The sequence below is a fragment of the Bolinopsis microptera genome, chromosome 13 (assembly GCF_026151205.1).
Source record: "Bolinopsis microptera isolate Bmic1 chromosome 13, MBARI_Bmic_1.0, whole genome shotgun sequence".
NCBI classification, from domain to species: Eukaryota; Metazoa; Ctenophora; class Tentaculata; order Lobata; family Bolinopsidae; genus Bolinopsis; species Bolinopsis microptera.
In genome coordinates, this window is record NC_087084.1 from 6,207,184 (window position 1) to 6,233,089 (window position 25,906).

A 25,906-nucleotide genomic window follows, 5' to 3' on the forward strand; every position below is an offset into this window, starting at 1 on the left:
TGTGAGACAGTTTCCTCTCCGTCGCCGCACATAGGACAAGCACTGGTGTTTGATTTGCAAATGGTGTGAAGGTGTTTGTTTAAGCCGCAGTGACCCGTGATGAGGTGAACTGCAGTTCTGCAATCTTGTCTGTTTTTGCTGAGTGTAGTGTTGAGGTTTTTGATGATTTTGGCATGCTTGTGGCCGAGTGTCAGTTTGGTGTTCTGGGACCGTCAGTTAACCAAGTTTCCTGATTCAGTCTGTTGACTTTGTTGTCGATTTGACGCTTGATGTAGGATTGTGGAATTGGACACTTCAAAGTGGATTCACTGGTTGTACCAAGCTTGGCCAGCTCATCTGCTTTTTCGTTCCCCCACAATCTGATGTGTGCTGCAATCCATCGTATCTCTAGCGTGTTGTTGGATCCGAGTGCATTAAGAGAGTCGTAACAGTTTCTTGTAGTTCTACTTCGCGTTGAAAGCGCAGAGATAGCTTGTATAGATGAGAGACTGTCAGACCATATGATGATATGTGTGTTGGTATAGGTAGAGAGATATTTGCAAGCTTCAATGATGGCGGTGAGCTCTGTTTGGTAAACAGTGCAATAATCAGGGAGCTTGAATGATCTTTCTTCAAGGGTGGTGTTATTGTTGTCAGTTGTGATGATATAGCCAGCCCCGCATCCTGAGTCTGTGAGTGACCCGTCAGTGTAGCATAGTGCTAGTATGTATTGATTGATGTGGTAAACATTGCCTGTATAAATATATATACATAGTCACTAAGAACCAGGAAATTGTAGTGTATACCTAGTATAGTGTATACCTAGTGTATACCTGTGAAACTATACTCAAATGCATCATCTCGCCATTTTTGCTATCTAATTTTTGCCATACAAAAATTCACGCTTGAATGGCTTGAATATGTATTTCTGTGGGTATTTCTTTTATGTCAAAGTGTGATATAAATACTAGAATTTATTCATTATATTATTAATATTATGTCTCGAAGAGTTGACCAAAAACTTGTATATATATACATATATCGAAAATTCTTCGCAACTAGAATGAATTGAGGACCTACTCCTTTCTTTCTTTTCCACGAATCAGACAATTTCTCTAATAAACAGCAAGCGACCTGGCGGCTGGCGACCATAACAAACCCCCTCCGCCAGGCTCGACCCACTAAATTTACTTTACAATATTATACAGGCCGCTGTAGAGCATTATGTTACATTTTAATTGATGACGCCACCGTAAACATTAAACAAGAGTCTTGAAACACCGTGTTGAGGGTATTACGGGACACAGGTACAGAACATTATTCTGTGAATATTATATTATAGCAATATGTATATATAGTAATATGTAGCAATATATAGCAATATATATATTTACAAACTGTAATAGTCATCACTATTTATTAAAGATGTAACAGTGATCTGGCAAGCTTGCAACAGTGAGATAATCTAACACACCTTTTATATTTAAATATAGCTCAAGGATCTATTTGAAGAAGAATTTCTGAAGAAAGTATTTCTGAGGTAACGTGACAGCTGACCAACCAGCTGGTCATGGATAAGAACATCTAAAGATATCAGATAAGGTCACGTTGGTCGTTGAGATTAAAATGAATCAACCAGCGTCAACTTTCGTTTTACACTGTATTAATTTAATTATAAACTGTCCGCGGACATTATATACAGAGCAGAGTAATAAACATTTAAAAGAGCATTTTTGTGACGCATGAAATTCTAATGAAAGCCAAAATTTGGTCAACTACGTTGAATTTGTGAGATTTAAGGCGCACCTATTTACCGAAAACATAATGTACAGCACATATACTTACTTTCTACACCACACGAATTTCTTAAGAATAATCTACTTTTCCAAATAATATAATATAAGCCATCGCCAGCTGCCCTCTTACCGCAGAACCCCTAACTTCATCCCAATAGAAACTACCTGACTTCATAAAGGCTAGGTTACAACACTGCAGAACCCCTAACTTCATCCCAATAGAAACTACCTGACTTCATAAAGGCTAGGTTACAACACTGACCCCACCCATAATACTCGCCTCTACTCACCTCTGCTAGCTTTCTACTCGCTTTCCATCGAACCAAGGTAATGGGTACAAACATTTCTGCATAGTAAATCCATATACCTTACCTTGTTACATCACTGGACATCTACTCAGCAAATACTTAGTATGACCCTTTAGCTACGAGACCAGGTACGAAACTTGGTACGATTCACGTTCAAGACCGATACCACGTACAAGACCACGTACCATATATCTGAGATCACATACCATATCACCAGCTCGGAATAATCCATTAGTAGAACCGTGTGCCGTGTTTGTAGTAAACATTGACAAAATAATCTGGAACGATTTTACAAATGCGTGTTTCAAAGGTATGGCTAATCATAATAACAGCTGATCTGGTTAAAGATAAGATAATCTGGTTAAAGATAAGATAATTATGTAACAGAGTAGTTAAACGAGTAGATTAAACATTAAACAAGATACAGCTGACAAATGTTACCAGTATGTGGATGTTCGTATCGTGATACAAGAAGGATATTTAATGTGTGTGTGAATACAGATCATTTTATTAGATATCAGATAAATTAGCTCAAAAACTGAGTCTCTCTAAATATAGATCGGGATACTGGTGGGGAGGCGGACGATATTTTTTCTAACACTTGACAGCGATTAACCAATCAGCTTCCAGTATTATACTGCCCAATCAAATCCCATAATCACTATCACGTGTCAATATAAATGTTTCAACTTACCGTCATTGTGGGAAAGCCAATAATCGTAAAGTTTTCTTTGGGGACCCCAACTCGTGAGGACAGGTTCTCCTTTAATGTTCCTGCGTGAATGCCAAACTTAATTTTATATAAAACAAGCAACAGATCTATAAAGGTAACATTTTAACCTCTTCTTAATTAAGTAATAAAACCACTTGCACATTATGAGCTAACTGTCTTAAGGGGGCCGGGGGGGGCGTCTTCATCAAAATTCACTCGAAATTGACTTTATAGTTGTTTCTGATAGAGGGGAGTGATATCTATCAGCTGTTTTTAATCCAATGGAAAAATATTGTTCCTAGCCGAAATTATTGCCGGTCAAAGGTCAGCGCTTAAATGTGTAATTGTATTGTGCGATCGATTTTCAATCGCGCGCCCTGCAAATCGAGTCTAAAAATCTATCTTCTCCTACATGTTTTGAGCAATCACCCTGAAACTTTCAGGATATGTTCTAAGGACCATTTCAAAAAGATTGTCGGGCCAGAATTTTGAGATAGGCCTTAGAAATTTTTTTATTCAATTTTAAAAATCTTGGACCTGAAAAAATCGTCAAAAAACGAGGTCCAAGAAAAAGCACCGCCAAAAAGCCAATTTAAAATAAACATAAATACTTAAACGGCTAATTTAAAGGAGGTTTATAGAGTGAACTGGCTTATCTAATGGTATCTAATAAACATTAAAATGATATAACTCTGACTAACCAACTGTAGCATCATTAACATTTAGAGAGAAACTGTATTCCCTTCCCTTCCAATCCACTTTGAATGTTGTGTTAACCTCACATGAGCTCCTGTTAACGGTCATTAGTTAAATAGTTAACTAATTAACAAGTTAATTAATTAATTAGTTTACTAATTAATTAGGTAACTAACTTGATAGTGATATCTTAGAGACTTTATAGAGTTGTATGATGTGGCAGCTGTTTGGATGATGTTGCAACATATAATAGATTATTATTATGAATTAGAGACCATCATACCATATGTTACAGTGCATCAGATAGATATTAGAGATAAGGCAAAAAGGTAAATTGACCGAATGTTCCAGAACTTATAGTGGACACCCTGTACACTCTAAAGTTCCGAATGCTGGTGGAGGGTGGACTTTATTATTATCTTTGTCACGTGACAGCGATTATTTTCACGTGGTCCACCTCCCACCAGCATCTAGAAAGTTCTAAAGAAAGAAAAATGCTTTACACTTGAGGAGAAGGTGTAGGATCTTCAGATACAGTCGCAACTATTGCATTCTGAAACACAACAGAGATTAAATTACTGTAGAACCCTGAAGTACAAGCCCAGACATTGTTATCCATAGAAAAGTCAAAATCAAATTAGAAGTATTTTAACTTTGCTTTAAATGATCCCCAAGATAAAAAGGCAAATCCCAACAGCCCATGAGTGCAAGTGTCAAACCAAAGTATACTGAAGAAAGCCGCCTTCAGATTCAGTAAAACATACAGGTTGATTGAACCCAATGTAAACCTAGAGTAGTACAAAACCAGACCTGCAAATTAATTGCTTTGTTACACAACTCACATAGTTCAATAAATACTATTTTTTTAAATATTTTTTTAAAACTCACATTTATATCCCAGTTGAACTGTTCAAGGGTGGAGAGTGCTATTGCTATGTCGTCGATACCTGTGATTGCCTGCAAATAAATAAAATTGTTAAAGTCAGAACCACAAACTAATGAGTAGTTAACAAGACAGAGAACAGAAATAATTCAAACTTGAGACAGCATGACAGGATAATTTGCAACCAACAAAAAATATTTAAGAAAGTACAAAGAGAGTCAAAGAAAAGTAATCTATGCAAAATAGCTTAAAAAGCTATGACTGTGTTTATCACACCTGAAAATTTGCCAAAATTACTTCTCTGTCTTCATTGCCATTGCTCATTATAAAGTCTTTCTGAAGAAAAAGGGTAATTATTCAACACAGTTGTATTGGGCTGTGAAATAAGATGTTCAGTTGACACTTGGAGTGTTTTTACCACCCTGTAGGTATGCTTTTTCAAGCACAAACCAAAGTAGCTTATAACTAAATTTACTGTCAGATTATTCTAAGATAGAATCTAAGACTATCAAGATAAAGAGACAGTGAAACAAGTAGAATAATTAAGAATTAGTTGTGATTATTTACCTAATCTTTTATGGTTGACTAAAATATCATTAAATCACCAAAAACAGTTTTAAAATATTCAATATTTAACATTATTGGTACTGATTGGTACAATAACTATAATACATTTTCTGATACTTTTATTTTTCATGTTTATTTTTCATAATCAATTTAACTTCAACATTATAACCTAGAATATAACATGCAAAACGTTTTAAATCAAAACTTGACTGACTTAATCGTTTTCAGCATAAGAATCTAACATGGATGACAAATTAAGGTACAAATGACGCTTAAAGTTCAAAAATTGTATAACATAGCAATTGATATTATTAATGCATAAGTGACGATGCCTGTGAAAACAAATGATCAAAAATCAATAAAATAAAGTGAAGGAAATAAAAATCAAGAATAATGCAATAATGCATTTCAGTAATGAAACTATATTTAAATAGATAACAATCTCACTACCAAGGAAGTTTAGATTTTTTCAATTTTTGAGCTTGTTTGTCCTTCAGTCTCTTTGATAAAGATCTGAAGTGACGCGAATTCTGCTGCAATTCCTCCGTTTTATCTGACACGTCTTGAAGTAAATCCTTCCTTTCTGATAGTCCCTGCTGAACCTTTTGGATGTCTGACTCTGCTTCAAAAGTGACTCGTTGTGACAATGGGGCTGGAGGCCGTGGAGGGGCGCTCTGTGAACCTTTTAAACTGGATTTCTTTTTTGATTTTACGAAACTACTGTCTGATGATGTCCTTGCAACTGGAACACCTTGAACAGAGGACTCAGAGGCTTGGAGGGAGGGTTCACTTGATGTTGGTATGTTATTTTCATTGGTTGGTTCTTGTGGAGAGGCACTGCTTTTCCTATACTTGTTTAAGATGTCATCATATTGTTTTTCCTTGCTAGCCTTTTCTTTGCTAGCCTTTTCTTTGCTAGATTTTTTCCCTTTCGTCATGCTTTCAATGACAGTATTGTCCGCAGCCAATAACGCTTCATGTGCATCAGTGTCATCCTCTACATTGTTTTTTGCCCACCAGCACATACAACAGCTCAACACCTACATAGGCTTCTGAAAACAAGTGGTGAGAAAACATTTTTAGGGCATAAATAGCATATAATATTCGTATCAGTAGGTCATCTTCAGTGACGCTACAAAAACTGACAACTAATTTGGTCAAAACGCAGAACTATAATAGCCAATTCATATATTGAGGGTTTTAGTATAGAACAAAAACTGCTCGATAATTTGGTAAGATTGTAGAAGACACAAAGCAAACAAATTACAAGTATACCAACAAGATTAAGGGACCCGCTGGAGTTTAATGAGATGAAGACCATTCAGCAGCTGACAACATTACCTAATCAAATTAAAATTACCTAATCCCTAAAAGTTACCCCATAAAATGGATAGAAGATCCCCTGGAAAAAAGTTTCAGAACCATACTATCTTAATTCTTAATAGATTTTTGTTGGTTGTAGTATCCACTCTACTACATTATAGCTACGAAATCGAAGGCATCTGATGGTCCCCTAAATTGCAGCTCCTTACTGCATTTTTTTAAACCTGATAAGCTCGGCCCAGAAAGCCTTCTGTAAGTTTACACTGTATAAGGCCTTGTGCTAGGAGTTACAAATAAAGGCTGCCGCGTACGCCCTGGCCAGTACAGGTCAATTAGAACAATTACAAGGAAAGACTTCCAATCAAAATATTGCATGACTGACTATACAAATTCACTCAGAATGTCAAATGAAGTCGTACTCCTAGCAATGAGATCATCAAAAATTAAATTTAAGTTGAGCATTACAACAGTTTATATGTTTTTCATTTTATTTTTAACTAAATATTTGGCATTTGCAGTGAAAAATTTAAATTTTCCCAAGCCAGTAAGGTTTTGTTTGACACACACTGTAACCCCTTTTGATCACGCGGCCGAGAGGTATACAACGTACCGTAGCAAGGTTGTGTTTATTGTCGCTTTTTTGTGGTCTTTGGCAAATTTTGTATACTGCAAACAATTTTTTGTTTGTTTTGAAAATTGATCAAAACATAAATGTCTACTTAAACAAAAAAGCAAAAACTGAAAACTGATGAAAGCAAGTTGTTATACAATAAAAGCAACAATTCTTACCATGAAAATAAACATTTTAATGGTTGAAAATTGTTAATTATTTAATACTAAATACGTGATGCACCATTTTTATTTTGTTCGTATCAAAACATTTTTGAGGAGAATATGCTGCGCGCCCAGTTTTGTAAGTTTATAACTTATCAAGACGCGCGCCGAGTAATCAATTTAAATTTATTAAAAATATAAATACAAAATAGTATTATTTTTATAGATATATTTAACCTCGAAAATAATTTGATGCAATGTTGTTCAAATAAACCCGGAAAACCTTACTGGCTGGCAGTGTTACTAGGAGTGATAATTTTTTAATAGCCTGCTCGCTGCTCTGCACTGTGCACGCGTCGTTACAATCTGGAGCTGAATTCGTCCATGCATCATGGAGTCATGATCGATGATCACAACCACATTAATTTGCAAAGTTATAAAGCTGCAACCTTTTATTTGGCCCAAAATTATACTTTTAATTTTCGCCATAACTCAAAATTTAAAAAGTCCCTAATTAATAATTTTCCTCCTGGCGAAGAAACTTTATTTTTACAAGGCGATCATTTTGCTAAAAACCGCGGAAGTATTTATTTCTTATATTTTGAACGTTAGGTCCCTGCCAGTAAGGTTTCTTGGGAAATATAATTCACTAATTTTTAATTAAAATATTTTTAAAATGTTCACTTTGCTTAAATTGGTTAACGAATGAGTAGCGCGCGTCGGGCCGGATCAGTCCACTTTAAATTCCCTAAATATAAAGACTACATAACAAAGTAATAATATTCATAAGCTGCACAGCGGAATGACAAGCTGAGTGCCGCTTCTTAATCTTAATCCACTCACAATTAACAATGAATTGAAATAATTAAAGCTCAAATTTTTGTTTTCGAAAAAAATGGTAAAGCGCAAGTTTATATTTTGGCGCCATTTAGTAATGAAAGTTTTGCGATGCACTTGCAATAAACTAGTGAATACATGTTCATTACAATTTGATTAAGAAGAAACATTTACAAAAATAGCAAATATAAACAAATTGACTACAGACTATCGAACAAACATATTAGAAAATGGGCCGAAATGTACTTATAAGATCATGCTAAAACACAAAAATTATAGTTTAGTGTTTTATGTTAATGGTGATGATGAATTTCCCCTCTAGTGAAATGATCAAAGTAATGATTGATGATTGTTTGTTTGTGATCCGTCATATTTTAATTTTTATAGAAATTTTGATCAAACTTATTATAGTTTCCTTGTTTCTGTAAAATATTTCAATGTTCAAGCAGCTTTTGTTACACTGTCTTGGTAATCTCATCTCTGTATTGTAGTGTATTGTAAATAAGTGTATTATACTAACTTTACTTAAGTGTTTGCCTGTGAATCAAACAATCTTTAGTAAAACAAAATTTTAGTAAATCTGTTGAATTCTCTCCAGATGTATTAAAGACAACGGTTATTTCGATAAGGGGGGACAGAGGGCCCAAGTCGCGATATAAACCAGACAATATTGAAGATTTAGATTTAAATATTGAGCCCTTTGGCTAGAGAATACTTTCTTGAATATTTTCGATAGTTTTTAATATTGGTAATATTAATGAATTGTAATTGATTGATATGTAATATTTAGGCCCGTGGCCAGTTTTCAGTATTCTCTCCAGATGTTCTCTGCCTGTTCTACCATACACAACGACTGCGATTTTGCTGCTTCAAACTTCTGAAATACTGCATTTGTGTTTCTTTTCTCCAGAGCATTTCTTCGATCATCTGCCTTTTCATAAAGTTAATAATACCGTGTTACCAGTAATTTCCATCTTCGAGGCATTTTTTTCCAGAGGCAATATTCTTGCTGCTGTCTAGATCTTAACTTGGAGCCACAAGGCCAAGGGTAATTTTTGATTGTTTAGGAAACTTTTTTAATTCTTAAAGGGTAGATTTTATATCTGGGTCATTGCTATATTATGTGTATATTGTTTGAATAATTTTACATTTTAAAAAATTATATTCTTGCTGTTATTTTGAATAGGTCCCCTGTCTAATTATTTCAAAACAATATGCTTGTGATTTTAAGTGTTATTTTTTGTGCGTTTGCATGAGCAATTGAACTTTGCTCTTACAGCTTTACAGATCTATAAGGTGTCAGTAAACCCAGAAGCAGTGGCATAACGAAGGGCCCGCTGACCTTGCTGTGCGGGTCAGTGGCGTAACGTTGCCTGTTGGCCCCCTCCCTCCTGTTGGCACCCCCTCCCCTTTTGGCACCCCTCCCTAAAATTGAACAAATTATATGATTTTAGAGGATACGCTGGTAAATCTCTAAAAAAGTGTGTTTCTAGATCAAAATGCGCAGTTTTGCTAATACCGTAGTTAAGTTTTTCAAAATTGTCCCACATTCAAACAACGGTTTGGCGCGCCCCTAAGACTGCGCCCTCCCGCACAGCGGGGTCAGCGGGGCCATTTGGTGCGGGTGGGGCGCTATCTTAGGGGGTGCCAAATAGTCGTTTGAATGTGGGACAATTTCGAAAAACTTAACCAAAGTACTAACAAAACTGCACGTTTTGCTCTAGAAACACACTTATTTTAGAGATTTTACCAGCGCATCCTCCAAAATCATTTAATATTTCCAATTTTAGTGAAAAGCACCAAAAGGGGAGGGGGCCTCGAAAGGGTGGCACTTTTTTGGTAGGGGACGTCAACATGCAACGTTATGCCACTGCCTAGAAGCTGAATTTGAGTTGGCATCTTTAACATTCGTTGGGGGTTATTACCCATAGTTCCCTGCTTTGGAATCAACAGAAAAAAGCATGTATTTCCAAGGCAAATCGTATGATTCGCTGTGTTGTAAGGAATTTGATAATTAGAGAAAAATGTGTAATGATAGCCATCTATAAAGCTTTGATAAGACCTCATCTAGAGTATTGTGTCCAATTGTGGAATCCAGTTGCGGCTCATGGAAGTTGGCAGACTGTTTTGGAGCTGGAGAGCGTCCAGAGGCGGTTTACCCGTCTGATTGATGAGGTGGGTACTTTTACTTACAGCCGTAGACTGGAAATCCTTAATTTGACAACGCTGGCAGACCGCAGAGCAGCGAATACGTGGGGACCTTATTGAAGCTTTTAAGGTTATTAATGGCTTGACTGATTATTATATGGTTCAGACTTGTTCAGACCAAGCAGATCAGGTCTTAATCTGGTTTCATCCAATAGATACTAGTAAGAGTGTGACAAAGGTCAAGAATCTTCAGTGTTCTTTTCTTCCAGAGCGGGTTGTTCGTTATTGGAACAAACTCCCTTCGGAGGTGAAGAACTGCTTGACAGTTTTGAGTTTTAAAATTGGATTGGAAAGTTTTAAAAAGAATATGATTTCTATTTAATGTATTGTAAATGACTTTCATTTTTGGAATGTTTCGAAAGAAGTTTTAACAAGAATTGAATGTACCAGTTATATCAGTAATAAAGAAAAACACAATGATTATCTATGGTTTCATCCTTATGTAGCAAAGAAACGTTTTATAAATCTTTACTCCACTGGGAAGTATGAATAAACTAAATTTTTTAATGTTGTTTTTATTCATGATTAATATTTGATAAATTATTACCTTTAAATTTGATGGAGAAATAGTTATTTTTCCATTTAGTGTGATGATACTTTGTAGACATTAGTGATGATGTTATGTCATAATTTTTACTTTTACTTTTACTTTACTTTTCAATTTGTGATCATTTTTGCAGCTAGTTGCTCCTAAGACTGATCATCATATTTATAGCTGCTTTGTTGTTCGCTATGATTTGTGTTCATATCTATGTTATTTTTTCCATGTAAACCCATGCCAACATTTCATAATAATTGTTTTTACTTTTCTGACAATATCAAAGAGTTCACACCCTGTTTGATTTACCAGTAATTGTGTAATTCTTTAAATTATAAATATATCAATTTACAATTTAAAGAGATTTTCTTTAAAATAATACTCAAGATTATAGGGATGGGAAGGTAGAATTTGGAATGAGATGTTTGGAAACTTAGGTGGTATCTTCCGACAAGAGGAAGAAGCCAATTCAATCAGACAGGTAAAAGTTACTTTTTAGGTTTTTTAAAAGTTAAATATAAAGTCTATTGTTCATGATTTTAAGAATTGTTGTTTTCATGTGTGTTCATTCACCATTTTTCAGGTTTATGTCTTCAACCGATATCCTGATGGTGTAAAGCCTCAAGCTTTTGCTGACAATGCAATTAAGACAAGCAAAGTGAGTAATTTAAAAGTTACTGTTCAATATCTTTTCTCTTTGGGCTACAGTTCATATAAAGCTTTTACATTGTTGTCAAGACAAGCTGAGTTCCGTTTATGAGTAGATATTAATGCAACAAACATCACTTCAGTACACAATCTGGAATTTTATTCCAAAGAATCTCTATGAACAGTTCAAAAGGATTGCCAACTTCTACTTCCTCTGTGTTGTTATCATCATGGTAAGCACTGCAAATTTCTGCTTACATTTTAAATATTCTACTGTAGGATAAGGCTTGGTTTCATTGAAGCCTTGGAATCGCATCTACTTGCATATCAGCCAGTACATAAATAAAATTATAAAATACATAATCCCTTGTTTGATAGCACGTGTCAAATTCATTGTAACAAACAAACCAATTTTTAATGGACAACTATTTCAGTTATGTATAGAGACTCCAATAGGACCTGGTACGACAATGATGCCACTTATCATTGTCGTAACGATATCCCTTTTTAAGCAGGTTTACTTATTCGTTCCTGTTGTTTGGTACTGCCTTGATTCACTGAGAAAGCGTTAAGGATTTAGATTATTTCTTGTATGTATCTCTTTGATAGAGTAATGTACCAGTGAATCAAGGTAGCATCATACAATAATGTCAAATTATTTTTCTAGTAAATAACCCATTTCAGATTTGTATTGATTCTCCTATAAGTTATGGTACAACACTTGTCCCTCTTATTTTGGTGGTTTCGTTCAGTATTTCTAAACAGGTTACCCCTGCAGTAGCCCACATAAGTAATTACCATTCACTTTTGAGCAGTCAACAAACAGATTTTATTACTGCAATCTGAAAAGTCGAAGTGATTTTATGCATATCACAAGACAAGCTATTGCACAACCTCGAAAGATTTGGGTTCTCAGAAAATGCCATTCATGAGTACATCAGATCAATTAAGCTTTATAAAGTCAGCATTTTCTGACCACTGTGAAGTGTTAATCGCTTTCTCACAAGAAGTTTGCAATTCTTTTGCTTCTATAAAATGAATTGTATTTTGTTCTACAGAATGCAAATTGCAGATGCATATTGCATATATTATATACATATTTATACGCAAAAAAAAGACTTAAGAGCCAGTATATAAAAATGTTGATCAAAGCGGTGAAGTTATTGCTCCCAGAAACTTTATTATAAGGAAATATAGAAAATGTAGTAGGACTTACTGAACTTAATTCTCCCAGCGTGGAGTGATGAGGGATGTAGACAGTCAATAGACACTACCTAAAAGTCATTATAACTTTAGAAGAATTTTAGATCCCTATCTTATTAAATACCTCAGCATTTTATTTTCAAGAAGGCAGCATATTAAAAATACCTTCCACACCTTCGCCCAGTTAAATATAATCTGTATCTCAGGGGTTTGAAGACTACAATAGACACAAGGCAGATAACGAGGTTAATCATCGTCTTGTGAATGTTATCAGACATGGGTGTCTTCAGCAGATCAACAGTAAAAACATCAGGGTAATTAGATACTAGTTCGATAATTAATTAATTAGTATTGGTAAAGTTATTATCTTAATATCCACTGAATTTCAAGATTTATTGTTTAATTCTACCGATATCTATGACAGGATAACAAAATGCAAGTTAAGAATTAATTATAGTCATGGTTGAGTAATATGAGGAAATAGACGTATTAATTTACACAGATCACATTTCTACTCCGTTGACCGTTCCTCTCCTTTTCACACGAATCAAGCAGGTGGATTGCGTTGATGCCACTCATAATTAAACACTAATTAAATAATTAAGTAATTAGTGTACACTACACGTACACAAGCTGCCCAGTAACCACAGTATACGCTAATGTTGTCCTCTACCGGAAATGGCAGGGTCATTAAAAAGCTCGGAGACCTATTACCGCCGGAGAATTATTTTATCTAACCTCACGATCACCCTACCTCACCTTGCAAGATTTCTTAGTGGTCACATTCCTGCCATGCCTGATTCACCAAATATGTGAATTTTTCGCTAGTACTCAATCACAAATTTGAGAGTTAGTCTGGAATGTATACAGAGTAAAGTTAGGGCTACATATTATCACAGAACTAACTGTACATGTGTATACAATCTTACTGTAGACTGTTGAGTTGTATATCACTGGATTCTGTGTAAACTTTACCTCTGTAACCATAGCAACGCGGCAACTTGTACTTTGCAAGTAATTGCTTGTACTCTACTTTGTACATTGTACTTATCCCGTGTACTTCCCTGTATAGTGTATATAGTGTACTCTTACAAGCACTCTACAACATTCTCTACACTCCTTGTACCCTTACACATAGGGTACAATTATGGAATGTCACATTCCCCCAGCTGTTATACATGGTGATTGTGTCAGAGCTTTGAATGTTTCAAGTGCTTGTAGCACTGTGTAATGGGAAGTGTTTGGTGCAATAACTATTGTAAACTACTTTACTTAATCTAATTTACTTTACCTATATGATAAGTCTCACCGGAAGTAAATAAAGTAGTTAATTGATATATAATAAAAAGTAGTGTGAAGTGCATATATTGTCTGGACTCGTGTTTTACAGAAATACAGACATGTAAATCCTTCTTTAACTATTGAAGTTAGTTACAGTCCAAGAATTGTTAGATTATATTCTAAAGATGCTATCCAATGTCATAAGTTTTCCATGATGCGGCTGCTGACCAATCAGAACACAGTATCACTGTAACGTGATTTTAACGGACCAATCAGAACACAGCTCATTACCAGTGCAGTGTGTAAGCTGTGTTCTGAATCTTGAGAAAGGAGCACTTGTAGTGTGAATGTTACACGCAGATGCAAAATACGGAGTGTGATTGTCTACATAGTGGTTATTGAATAATTCAACATATAGATATTAGATTTGGATACTATTTGGGAGATGAGCGAAGTATTTTCTGACACGTGACACGGGTACTGAAAAATCAAAAGCCAGAATCAATGTCACGTGTTTAAACAAATGTGGACTGTGGTTCACTTCCGCCACCAGTATCTAGATGATATCCTATGAAATAAGAGAACTCCCATTGTTACTATAGTTACTCTAGTTACTATAGTTACTGGAACCATTGTGTGCCCAGATCCATCACTGGTGAAGTAGTATCTGATTCTCATTTCCGGGTATTGTTCAAGAAATAGAAAGTATAGTTATGATTATATTAACGTATATAATATTACATATCAATATATTATAATTACTTACTAGAGACACTTATAACAGTCACACACAATGAATGGTTTGACCAAAATAGTCTACATAAATAACTACCTATATTACTAGTTGGGAAATCACAGTGACATTTATTATTCACAGTGAAATGTATTATTCTTATAATCTTATTGTTTATTGGACAAGAATATATTATGTATGTTTCATTGTGATTTATTCATTATTAATGTAACTTATATAGTGTATCTATTGTAAAGCTTATAGTGTATAGTGTACTAATATAGTATAGTGTATACTTTACTATTATCATTTATCATACCATCTGTGTTTTGTACTCTGGAAACTCTCACAGTTGTGAGAAGGAAAATGAAAACGATTGCTAACTGCAATGTAATAACATTCCGTGTCAGGTCAAATTATAATGATATTTTGTCAGAAATGACAGTGGTTTGAAATTTACACATCCATATTAATATTTATAATAATCAACGGTTAAAACTTTAAAAAGTTTCTTACGAAACCACACAATTACATAACGTTTAACACCTAAAACAACCTAAATGGCACTCAAATCAGCCGCATTCCAACACTCCAACATCTTGCCACTGTCCCTGCCAGTATGCAGTGTCCCGTGCTCCTTCATCAACCCACCCAGCCCCTCACACTCCTCCCCCTTCAACCCCCTCACACTCCCTGTTAGTATACCCACAGGTTTCACCCCTACTTCACTCATACACTTCCCTACTGTTCTATCCTCCGCCCCCTCCATCTTACTCAGAGGGTATGATATCACGTGGTCTAGTAGAGATGAGTGGAGTATGTAGCCCATTCCTGAGCAGAATGGGTAAGGTACGTCCAGGTGCCTCCGACATCCGCCTCCCCCGTATAGCAGTGCTGGTGGGGAGGAGGAAGAGGAGTGGAGCTCTTCTGCTGATTGTTCTGATTTACTGTGAGAATCAACATTATTCTTAGCTCCGTTTTGTGAATGACCAGCGTTAATCTGCTTGTCATTATACCTCAAGATAGCCTCAGTCCAGGCTTTATAATCATTAAAAACATCAACATCAGTCTTGAGGATATAATCACAACTATACCGCTCCTTTATATACCTTAACCCAGCCTGAACCTTATGTTTGAGAGCACACCTGCTCTCCACCATATCTGCTATGATAATATCTTGTTCTGTGCTGTCTACCTGGTCACTTCCAACCACGTAGAGGATCTTTGTTGTGACGTTTTTAGTGGCCCAGAATGTGGGGTTGTTCCAGGCGGATCTTGATTGGATTCTGTCTGAGGCCCTGGGACACCGGATACTGTTTTAGTTACATTTTTTCTTTAATAGTTACTTATAATAATTAGCATGGATAGTTGGAGTTCTGTTAAATTTGGAAGCAGCATTGTTCTTTGAAATGAAACTATGACGGTTTTGTTTTTCGAAAGTAAAGTGTAAATCTGAGAAACATACCTGTGACTAAGTATCATAACAATGAAAAGAAAGTGTTCTCTCTCCACTCCACTCGTATCATTCTCAACATTCCATCTCGTATCATTCTCGCCAGCCCCTCTACCTTGTACTGGCATCATAGTTGGCAAGTAACCCCTTATAGCTGACAAGTCCTCTTTGATAATAGGTACATAAATAAACAGTATCAGTGTTGCTGTAACTGAGATGAACAGAAGAAGCTTGGTGACATTGCTCATGGGAAACTTCTGTAGAGGAAATGAGAGCATTAGTTTTTAAATTATGTACTTGGGAAATGGTGACGTAGAATTGTTTTGACTCTAAGCAGCGACTCGTGGATTTGAATGGCCTAGCTGCTGCCAGCATATCATCCAATAACTGTCAAGCGTTTAAACAACATCGTTTTATAAATCAAACGAAAACTTTACGCTGATAAACTGTAACTGTGTTTAAAAGACGAAGCAAAAGTGTTAAATTCTAAAAATGTATTTTAATCTACCACCAAAGCCGTTATGTACAAATCATGGATTTGATGCGATTTTCAGTTGATTAGTCGATATACATAAAATTATACATAAAAAAGGTACCGAATAACGAACAGATTCAAGCTTGAAACTGATGTTGCATACCTTACTCGGGATTATTATGACCGGGATAAAGTGGTGGGTTTAGGGTAATTTCGCCATATTTTTCCCGAACCACATTTTCACCGGTCGTTAATAAACCCGCCTACTCAGCTTTTAGGGTTCCCAAGGGGTATGGGTGCTCATATTTTAATCGTTGTCTTATATTCACTTAAGAAGACTATTGCCATTGGGACACTTGTTGTACGTTTTTCGACTTCATTTGGCTAAAATTGCAAAAAATTCACCTTTTTGCCCAATTCTTGTCATATATCCTTATTGTCAAATTTGATTTAAATAGGCCAATTTTTAATTTCTTAGGTATTGACTATCTCTACATAATGAAATAGGACTCAAAGTAAAAGTAACAGTTAAATTAAAACTTGAATTAATTAAAACTGATGAAAGGGATGATCCAGATGAAGATAACGAAGATGATTACAACTTATTGGAAGACTAAACAGCTCTCCCTTTATCTTAATATCGATCTGGTTGTTACGCTTCAAATGTTAAAAATTATTTTCCATCTAGTTTGATTAACCTCGAGTCATTATTTCTGTCTACTTTCAACAATTATTGATAATTCGACTTGTTTCACAAGTTTTAGCAATGCGAAAATTTCTAAACTTGCTTATCAAATTTTTGAATCTAAAATTGAAAGGTTGGACACCGGTAAAATGGCGACCGGGAAAATGTGGTGGGTTTTGAGCAATTTCGCCATATTTTTCCCGAACCATATTTTAACCGGTCGTTAATAAACCCGTCGTAATAATCCCGAGTAAGGTAGTTGAAACAAAAGTTATACTGTCACAGTACATGGTCTGCCATTCTCTATAATATGGAGGTATTTTAGCTAAGAGTAAGGGAGACTCTGTCAAAGTGTAGAATTAAGGCAATAAATGTCATTGGTAGTTGTACAAGAACCTGGTATCTTCAAGATATCGAGAAAGGTCACTATTATAAGGTCCATAAAAGTCCTGCAAGGCCTTCTTTGTTTGCGGAAGCATGTCACCTTCCTTAACTGCGCTTTTTCGTCGGCTGTTCTCCTTAATTGAATTTTGCAAAAATTCTTCGAGTTGTTGACTCGTGGGTTGGGAAACTCCCAGAAAAGAAAATATCTTGGAGATTGTTGGGAAGGGATATAAACTGTAATCCTCTAACGAAACCACCAAGATGTTACCTCCGAAGACTTTTTCCAGTCTCTTATAAAACAGATGTAGATACCAAGATTAAGTCTTAATTTGGGGTCGTTCTGTGAATCATAACAACAAGTCTTAAGATCTTGTGTCTCCAAACACTTATGAAACCTGTTCATCTCCTTGGTAACAGCCGCTTCAAATCCGTATGCTGTTACATTTGGATCATTCCCAATATTAAAGTATAAATAGTCAGAGTATAATCTCTGAACGGGGTCCCGAGTGATGACCAGAATCTTTGCTTCTGGAGTCAGCTCATTAAGCAGGTCCGCGTTAGTGTAAGGCGGCTGGTTTTGCCCTGAATATCGGGTCTCCCATCCCCTCAAGTCCCACAGCATGGACTGTGTACCATCTAGTAACATCAGGTTGGTGTTTCCTTCCATTTTTCAGGACCCAGCTTATTTAAAAAAGCTGAGAACTGTGTGGGGTCTGTGGTTCCCTTTGAAAGGTGGTTTGATGGTTTTCCTAGCCTTTTTCTTGCCCAGTAGTGGTTTTCTTTACCAGCGGTTGGTTGCACCAAGTCTGGATGCCATACCAATTTTCGGTACAAGTCCGTGGAACCGCATTTTGGCATTCCAGCTAAATACACACTAGGCAAACAGAGAAGTTTAGAGTCTTCTTCTTCTCTCCAGCAGAAGCTTTTGTATTCGCTCAGGAACTGAGCTGGGAGGTGGTTAAAAACATCGGGTGATTCTCTTCTGAGTAGGTTTGTCAGATCTCTCTGATCGCTGTTGTCTGCTGCGAAGGTTGCAATTGTAGTTGTAAAACCAACGTTTCTAGCTGTGTTGATGAAATGAACGGTCGTGATTGTAAGTATTACGATCAGTATTATCTTCGCCTGCGGTGATATTTACTGGTTAACTTTAACAGTTATATAGTGCTATCAGATGAAATAAGCCACTTCTGGAGTGATCTGGGTAGCTTGTTTTTCTCGGAAGCGGTGCACACTTGATATCAATCGACCGATCAGAGCAATGATGACAAACACTTGTTGAATGTTGTCCAGGGGCTGATTTTATCTGACAACAAGATAGTTTTAGTATGTACTCGATAAACAAGAATTAACAGAACTGTAAATGTGGGATTAATTCTTTGTTGTAACCTAATCGTGAGATACAAAGATACAAGATTCGTGAATCAAGGAGCAATGTTTTATTCTTATCTATCCTAGGCCTATGAGAATCATATATTTGAATTGATGGGTATAGGACACCACGGCAGTGGACATTCGATTCAATGTACAAAAATAGTGATCTGAGTAACATGCGATTCCGCCGTACTATCCAGATCTTTTTCTAAATTAGTTCCGCCTTACGTATTTTGCCGTAGTGTCCGGTCCCCGAATTGATAAGTAGGAACACAACAAGATAAAGAAAGCTTTCTCACCGCATTCTTTGTATACATTCTGTGAAGTCGACAACTTAAACAGCTTGAGATATCAGCTTTATCTTGTAATCAGTTACATTTACATTATCATGACTCAATCTGTCGTTTTCTGACAAAAGTGCTTACCTTAGTTCGTTTAATTATGGCGGGTTAAATTTGGCGGTTTTTCGGAAATTCCGCCATATTTGTACCCGTCATTATTTTTACCCGCCATAATGCAACCCGCCGAGTCAACTTTTGTAGTTCTGGCATAATAATCTTTCCTTTTTTACATTGAAACAAGTGTCATGCACTCACTAGGTTTTCCGACCTCAACGAGGTGGTTTTATTCGAAAAATCGAATACTTTGGTTGTAATGGACGCACAAGTACTGTTAAACTGATTGATACCGTGCTATGATACTTATTACCTATTCATACTTACTACCTTTTCATATCAACAGAGATGTTATACTGCAAAACGTTTAATTTTAAATGTTATTATACTTTGAAATTGCAAACAAACACGCAGTCTGGAAAGAAAATTGGGTATAATATTACAATATGGCAGGTAGAAATTCGTGGATTTTCAAATTTTTGTGTGAAAATAATGTTGCAGGTAAATAAGCGGCGGGTTAAATTTGGCGTGTTTTCGGAAAATCCGCCATATTTATACTCGCCATTATTTTTACCCGCCACAATATTACCCACCATTTATTGATTTCAATGATGAATCAGTGGAGTTAAGATACCTTACTCGGGATTATTATGACCGGGATAAAGTGGCGGGTTTAGGGTAATTTCGCCATATTTTTCCCGAACCACATTTTCACCGGTCGTTAATAAACCCGCCTACTCAGCTTTTAGGGTTCCCAAGGGGTATGGGTGCTCATATTTTAATCGTTGTCTAATATTCACTTAAGATGACTATTGGGACACCTGTTGTAGGTTTTTCGACTTCATTTGGCTAAAATTGCAAAAAATTCACCTTTTTGCCAAATTCTTGTCATATATTATTGTCAAAGTTGATTTAAATAGGCCAATTTTTAATTTCTTAGGTATTGACTATCTCTACATAATGAAATAGGACTCAAAGTAAAAGTAACAGTTAAATTAAAACTTGAATTAATTAAAACTGTCAATAACATGAATCAGTTTCATCAGTCATTTATTCATAATTCTAAACAATGTGAACGATGCATTCTTTCGAAGATTTTCTACAAATTGAGTCATAATGGTTATTTGATACACGTAAACATTTAATGCTAATTCAAAACAACGAATTTGCTAGAATTATCATAATATTGATAGTACGACTTGTTTCACAAGTTTTAGCAATGCGAAAATTTCTAAACTTTCTTATCTCTAATAAGGAAATTTACATCTGAGACAAAATTTTTGAATCAAAAATTGAAAGGTTGGACACCGGTAAAATGGTGACCGGGAAAATGTGGTGGGTTTTGAGCAATTTCGCCATATTTTTCCCGAACCATATTTTAACCGGTCGTTAATAAACCCGTCGTAATAATCCCGAGTAAGGTAACACAAAACTAGATGTGGTACTGATGTTCTAGATCTACTTTGTAGTACTGGTTGGAAATGTGACGTATCGTAGTTTTGGAAATCTAAAATAGGTCCTCACTGTGAATGTAACACACCTGTAGCTAACACTTGAAAATGTCCTACCGGTAGGAAATTCCCAGATATCAGCTTTCCTCGACCCAAATTTCACTGTTTTGACTGAATTTTTATTGAATGACCAACTAGTGAGTTCACTGTGGAATGTGGATGGCTCAAAACACGATTGACTAATATTGAAAGCTAGATAATCCAAGAAAGCTTCGATAAACCGAAAATCGTCAGAATAGAAGATATTTTTAAAGATATTTAAATGATGATCTACTAAATTCGCCTGATGTACTTACTTTCTATTGTCTAGACTCAAGACCCTTTTACCTACTTTACTCTACCAACTAGATGTGACACACGGAAATAATCGTGACAAGAGGTGTTGCACTGTCTGTCTGTCTAGTTAAAATGTAAATATATAATATATATTATATTATATATTATATAACCTGTCCGCCCACACACTTCACATCTTTACTGTTAAATAACGTTAAGAAATGTAAAACTTTTAGCATGACAACCTTGTTGCGACTTGCCATTATAGGAGCAATTCTAACTGCAGATCTACATTGTTTGTGAACACAGAATCCTATATCTTTTATATTGTCTGCACACTAAACGTTTCTTAAGGCATGACTTTTAATAGCAGATAGATAAAATAATTAATAATCTACGACCTAGAGTAAATACTAAAACTAAAATAAACGCGAAAAGAATAAGAAACATTGACTTAACCCAGGTTAAACAAACTGTACCACACGGAATATCAACAAACAGCTAGCAACCCTGCTCGCTACCAAAACAATGGCTAAGAAATAAGAATTACGTGTTTAACAGCCACACCATCAATCTTAACGTTCTACACTCTACAGATAAACAATACGTGTAGAATCTACACTCGTTTATCTTGGGGAGATAGCGGGCTGGATACCACCATTACCTCATCTCTCTGTTACCCCATCTTACTGTTACCCCATCTCTCTGCTACCCCATCTCCCTGTTTCCCCATCTCTCAGTTACCCCATCTCTCTGTTACCCCATCTCTCTGTTACCCCATCTCTCTGTTACCCCATCTCTCTGCTACCCCATCTCTCTGCTACCCCATCTCTCTGTTACCCCATCTCACTGTTACCCCATCTCCCTGTTACCCCATCTCTCTGTTACCCCATCTCTCTGCTACCCCATCTCTCTGTTACCCCATCTCTCTGCTACCCCATCTCTCTGCTACCCCATCTCCCTGTTACCCCATCTCCCTGTTACCCCATCTCCCTATTACCCCATCTCTCTGTTACCCCATCTCTCTGTTACCCCATCTCTCTGCTACCCCATCTCTCTGCTACCCCATCTCTCTGCTACCCCATCTCTCTGTTACCCCATCTCTCTGTTACCCCATCTCTCTGCTACCCCATCTCTCTGTTACCCCATCTCCCTGCTACCCCATCTCCCTGTTACCCCATCTCTCTGTTACCCCATCTCTCTGTTACCCCATCTCTCTGTTACCCCATCTCTCTGCTACCCCATCTCTCTGTTACCCCATCTCTCTGCTACCCCATCTCTCTGTTACCCCATCTCACTGTTACCCCATCTTACTGTTACCCAATCTTACTGTTACCCCATCTCTCTGCTACCCCATCTCTCTGTTACCCCATCTCAATGTTACCCCATCTCTCTGTTACCCCATCTCTCTGCTACCCCATGTCTCTGTTACCCCATCTCTCTGTTACCTTATCTCTCTGTTACCCCATCTCTCTGTTACCCCATCTCTCTGCTACCCCATCTCTCTGTTACCCCATCTCTCTGCTACCCCATCTCTCTGCTACCCCATCTCCCTGTTACCCCATCTCCCTGTTACCCCATCTCCCTATTACCTCATCTCTCTGTTACCCCATCTCTCTGTTACCCCATCTCTCTGCTACCCCATCTCTCTGTTACCCCATCTCTCTGCTACCCCATCTCTCTGTTACCCCATCTCTCTACTACCCCATCTCTCTGTTACCCCATCTCACTGTTACCCCATCTTACTGTTACCCAATCTTACTGTTACCCCATCTTACTGTTACCCCATCTTACTGTTACCCCATCTATCTGCTACCCCATCTCTCTGTTACCCCATCTCTCTGTTACCCCATCTCTCTGCTACCCCATCTCTCTGTTACCCCATCTCACTGTTACCCCATCTTACTGTTACCCCATTTTACTGTTACCCCATCTTACTGTTACCCCATCTCTCTGCTACCCCATCTCTCTGTTACCCCATCTCAATGTTACCCCATCTCTCTGTTACCCCATCTCTCTGCAACCCCATGTCTCTGTTACCCCATCCTTCTGTTACCTTATCTCTCTGTTACCCCATCTCTCTGTTACCCCATCTCTCTGCTACCCCATCTCTCTGTTACCCCATCTCTCTGCTACCCCATCTCTCTGCTACCCCATCTCCCTGTTACCCCATCTCCCTGTTACCCCATCTCCCTATTACCTCATCTCTCTGTTACCCCATCTCTCTGTTACCCCATCTCTCTGCTACCCCAACTCTCTGCTACCCCATCTCTCTGTTACCCCATCTCTCTGTTACCCCATCTCTCTGCTACCCCATCTCTCTGCTACCCCATCTCCCTGCTACCCCATCTCCCTGTTACCCCATCTCTCTGTTACCCCATCTCTCTGTTACCCCATCTCTTTGTTACCCCATCTCTCTGCTACCCCATCTCCCTGTTACCCCATCTCTCTGTTACCCCATCTCTCTGTTACCCCATCTCTCTGCTACCCCATCTCTCTGTTACCCCATCTCTCTGCTACCCCATCTCTCTGCTACCCCATCTCCCTGTTACCCCATCTCCCTGTTACCCCATCTCCCTGTTACCCCATCTCTCTGTTACCCCATCTCTCTGTTACCCCATCTCTCTGTTATCCCATCTCTCTGCTACCCCATCTCTCTGTTAGCCCATCTCTCTGCTACCCCATCTCTCTGCTACCCCATCTCTCTATTACCCCATCTCCCTGTTACCCCATCTCTCTGCTACCCAATCTCTCTGCTACCCCATGTCTCTGTTACCCCATCTCTCTGTTACCCCATCTCTCTGTTACCCCATCTCTCTGCTACCCCATCTCTCTGTTACCCCATCTCTCTGTTACCCCATCTCTCTGTTACCCCATCTCTCTGTTACCCCATCTCTCTGTTACCCCATCTCTCTGCTACCCCATCTCTCTGTTACCCCATCTCTCTGCTACCCCATCTCTCTGCTACCCCATCTCCCTGCTACCCCATCTCCCTGTTACCCCATCTCCCTGTTACCCCATCTCTCTGTTACCCCATCTCTCTGCTACCCCATCTCTCTGTTACCCCATCTCTCTGCTACCCCATCTTACTGTTACCCCATCTCTCTGCTACCCCATCTCTCTGTTACCCCATCTATCCGCTACCCCATCTCTCTGCTACCCCATCTCCCTGTTACCCCATCTCTCTGCTACCCCATCTCTCTGTTACCCCATCTCATTGCTACCCCATCTCTCTGCTACCCCATCTCTCTGCTACCCCATCTTACTGTTACCCCATCTCTATGCTACCCCATCTCCCTGTTACCCCATCTCCCTGTTACCCTATCTCTCTGCTACCCCATCTCCCTGTTACCCCATCTCTCTGTTACCCCATCTCTCTGTTACCCCATCTCTCTGCTACCCCATCTCTCTGCTACCCCATCTCTCTGCTACCCCATCTCTCTGCTACCCCATCTCTCTGCTACCCCATCTCTCTGTTACCCCATCTCTCTGCTACCCCATCTCCCTGTTACCCCATCTCCCTGTTACCCCATCTCTCTGCTACCCCATCTCTCTGCCACCCCATCTCTCTGCTACCCCAATTCTCTGCTACCCCATCTCTCTGTTACCCCATCTCTCTGTTACCCCATCTCTCTGCTACCCCATCTCTCTGCAACCCCATCTCTCTGCTACCCCATCTCTCTGCTACCCCATCTCTCTGTTACCCCATCTCTCTGCTACCCCATCTCCCTGTTACCCCATCTCCCTGTTACCCCATCTCCCTGTTACCCCCATCTCCCTGTTACCCCATCTCTCTGTTACCCCATCTCTCTGCTACCCCATCTCTCTGTTACCCCATCTCTCTGCTACCCCATCTCAGGGACAAAAGGATTTCGCGATTATTTTGGTCAAAAATCTCGGTACCGCGAAATTTAACAGGCTATACATTAAACTATACATAAAATTTGTCACGGAGAATGGGAAATTTCGCGATTTCGTACATGCCGCGAAATCCTTTTGTCTCTGCCCCATCTCCCTGTTACCCCATCTCTCTGTTACCCCATCTCTCTGCTACCCCATCTTACTGTTACCCCATCTCTCTGCTACCCGATCTCTCTGTTACCCCATCTATCTGCTACCCCATCTCTCTGCTACCCCATCTCCCTGTTACCCCATCTCTCTGCTACCCCTTCTCTCTGTTACCCCATCTCTCTGCTACCCCATCTCTCTGCTACCCCATCTCTCTGCTACCCCATCTTACTGTTACCCCATCTCTCTGCTACCCCATCTCCCTGTTACCCCATCTCCCTGTTACCCTATCTCTCTGCTACCCCATCTCCTGTTACCCCATCTCTCTGTTACCCCATCTCTCTGCTACCCCATCTCTCTGCTACCCCATCTCTCTGCTACCCCATCTCTCTGCTACCCCATCTCTCTGCTACCCCATCTCTCTGTTACCCCATCTCTCTGCTACCCCATCTCCCTGTTACCCCATCTCCCTGTTACCCCATCTCTCTGCTACCCCATCTCTCTGCCACCCCATCTCTCTGCTACCCCAATTCTCTGCTACCCCATCTCTCTGTTACCCCATCTCTCTGTTACCCCATCTCTCTGCTACCCCATCTCTCTGCAACCCCATCTCTCTGCTGCCCCATCTCTCTGCTACCCCATCTCTCTGTTACCCCATCTCTCTGCTACCCCATCTCCCTGTTACCCCATCTCCCTGTTACCCCATCTCCCTGTTACCCCATCTCCCTGTTACCCCATCTCTCTGTTACCCCATCTCTCTGCTACCCCATCTCTCTGCTACCCCATCTCTCTGTTACCCCATCTCTCTGCTACCCCATCTCAGGGACAAAAGGATTTCGCGATTATTTTGGTCAAAAATCTC

General features: G+C 38.4%; 3 protein-coding genes across 4 annotated transcripts in view; 1 reads left to right on the plus strand and 2 right to left on the minus strand.

Annotated features, from left to right (window-relative positions):
• The window catches only part of LOC134824925 (FAS-associated factor 1-like), a 29,572-nt gene extending 24,859 nt beyond the window's left edge, over window positions 1–4,713 (minus strand). The window contains exons 1-5 of the mRNA XM_063836932.1: window positions 4,651–4,713; window positions 4,380–4,448; window positions 3,995–4,044; window positions 3,497–3,585; window positions 2,778–2,857 (exon numbers count right to left, since the gene is read on the minus strand). Of these exons, the coding sequence (XP_063693002.1) occupies window positions 2,778–2,857; window positions 3,497–3,585; window positions 3,995–4,044; window positions 4,380–4,448; window positions 4,651–4,698 (336 nt within the window). The 5' untranslated portion in view covers window positions 4,699–4,713. The remainder of the gene's footprint in view (window positions 1–2,777; window positions 2,858–3,496; window positions 3,586–3,994; window positions 4,045–4,379; window positions 4,449–4,650) is intronic.
• A 6,293-nt stretch (window positions 4,714–11,006) lies between these two features.
• The window catches only part of LOC134825562 (phospholipid-transporting ATPase IF-like), an 81,161-nt gene continuing 66,261 nt past the window's right edge, over window positions 11,007–25,906 (plus strand). For both annotated transcript variants that reach the window (XM_063837790.1, XM_063837791.1), the window contains exons 1-5: window positions 11,007–11,102; window positions 11,205–11,279; window positions 11,413–11,502; window positions 11,704–11,784; window positions 12,679–12,786. In XM_063837790.1, coding sequence (XP_063693860.1) covers window positions 11,043–11,102; window positions 11,205–11,279; window positions 11,413–11,502; window positions 11,704–11,784; window positions 12,679–12,786 — 414 coding nt within the window. In that variant the 5' untranslated portion in view covers window positions 11,007–11,042. The remainder of the gene's footprint in view (window positions 11,103–11,204; window positions 11,280–11,412; window positions 11,503–11,703; window positions 11,785–12,678; window positions 12,787–25,906) is intronic.
• Window positions 14,871–16,192, minus strand: LOC134825565 (uncharacterized). The gene is made up of 2 exons (XM_063837793.1): window positions 15,952–16,192; window positions 14,871–15,784 (listed from the first exon to the last, which is right to left on the minus strand). The coding sequence occupies exons 1-2, from the start codon at window positions 16,185–16,187 to the stop codon at window positions 15,043–15,045; spliced, it is 978 nt and encodes a 325-aa protein (XP_063693863.1). The 5' UTR covers window positions 16,188–16,192; the 3' UTR covers window positions 14,871–15,042.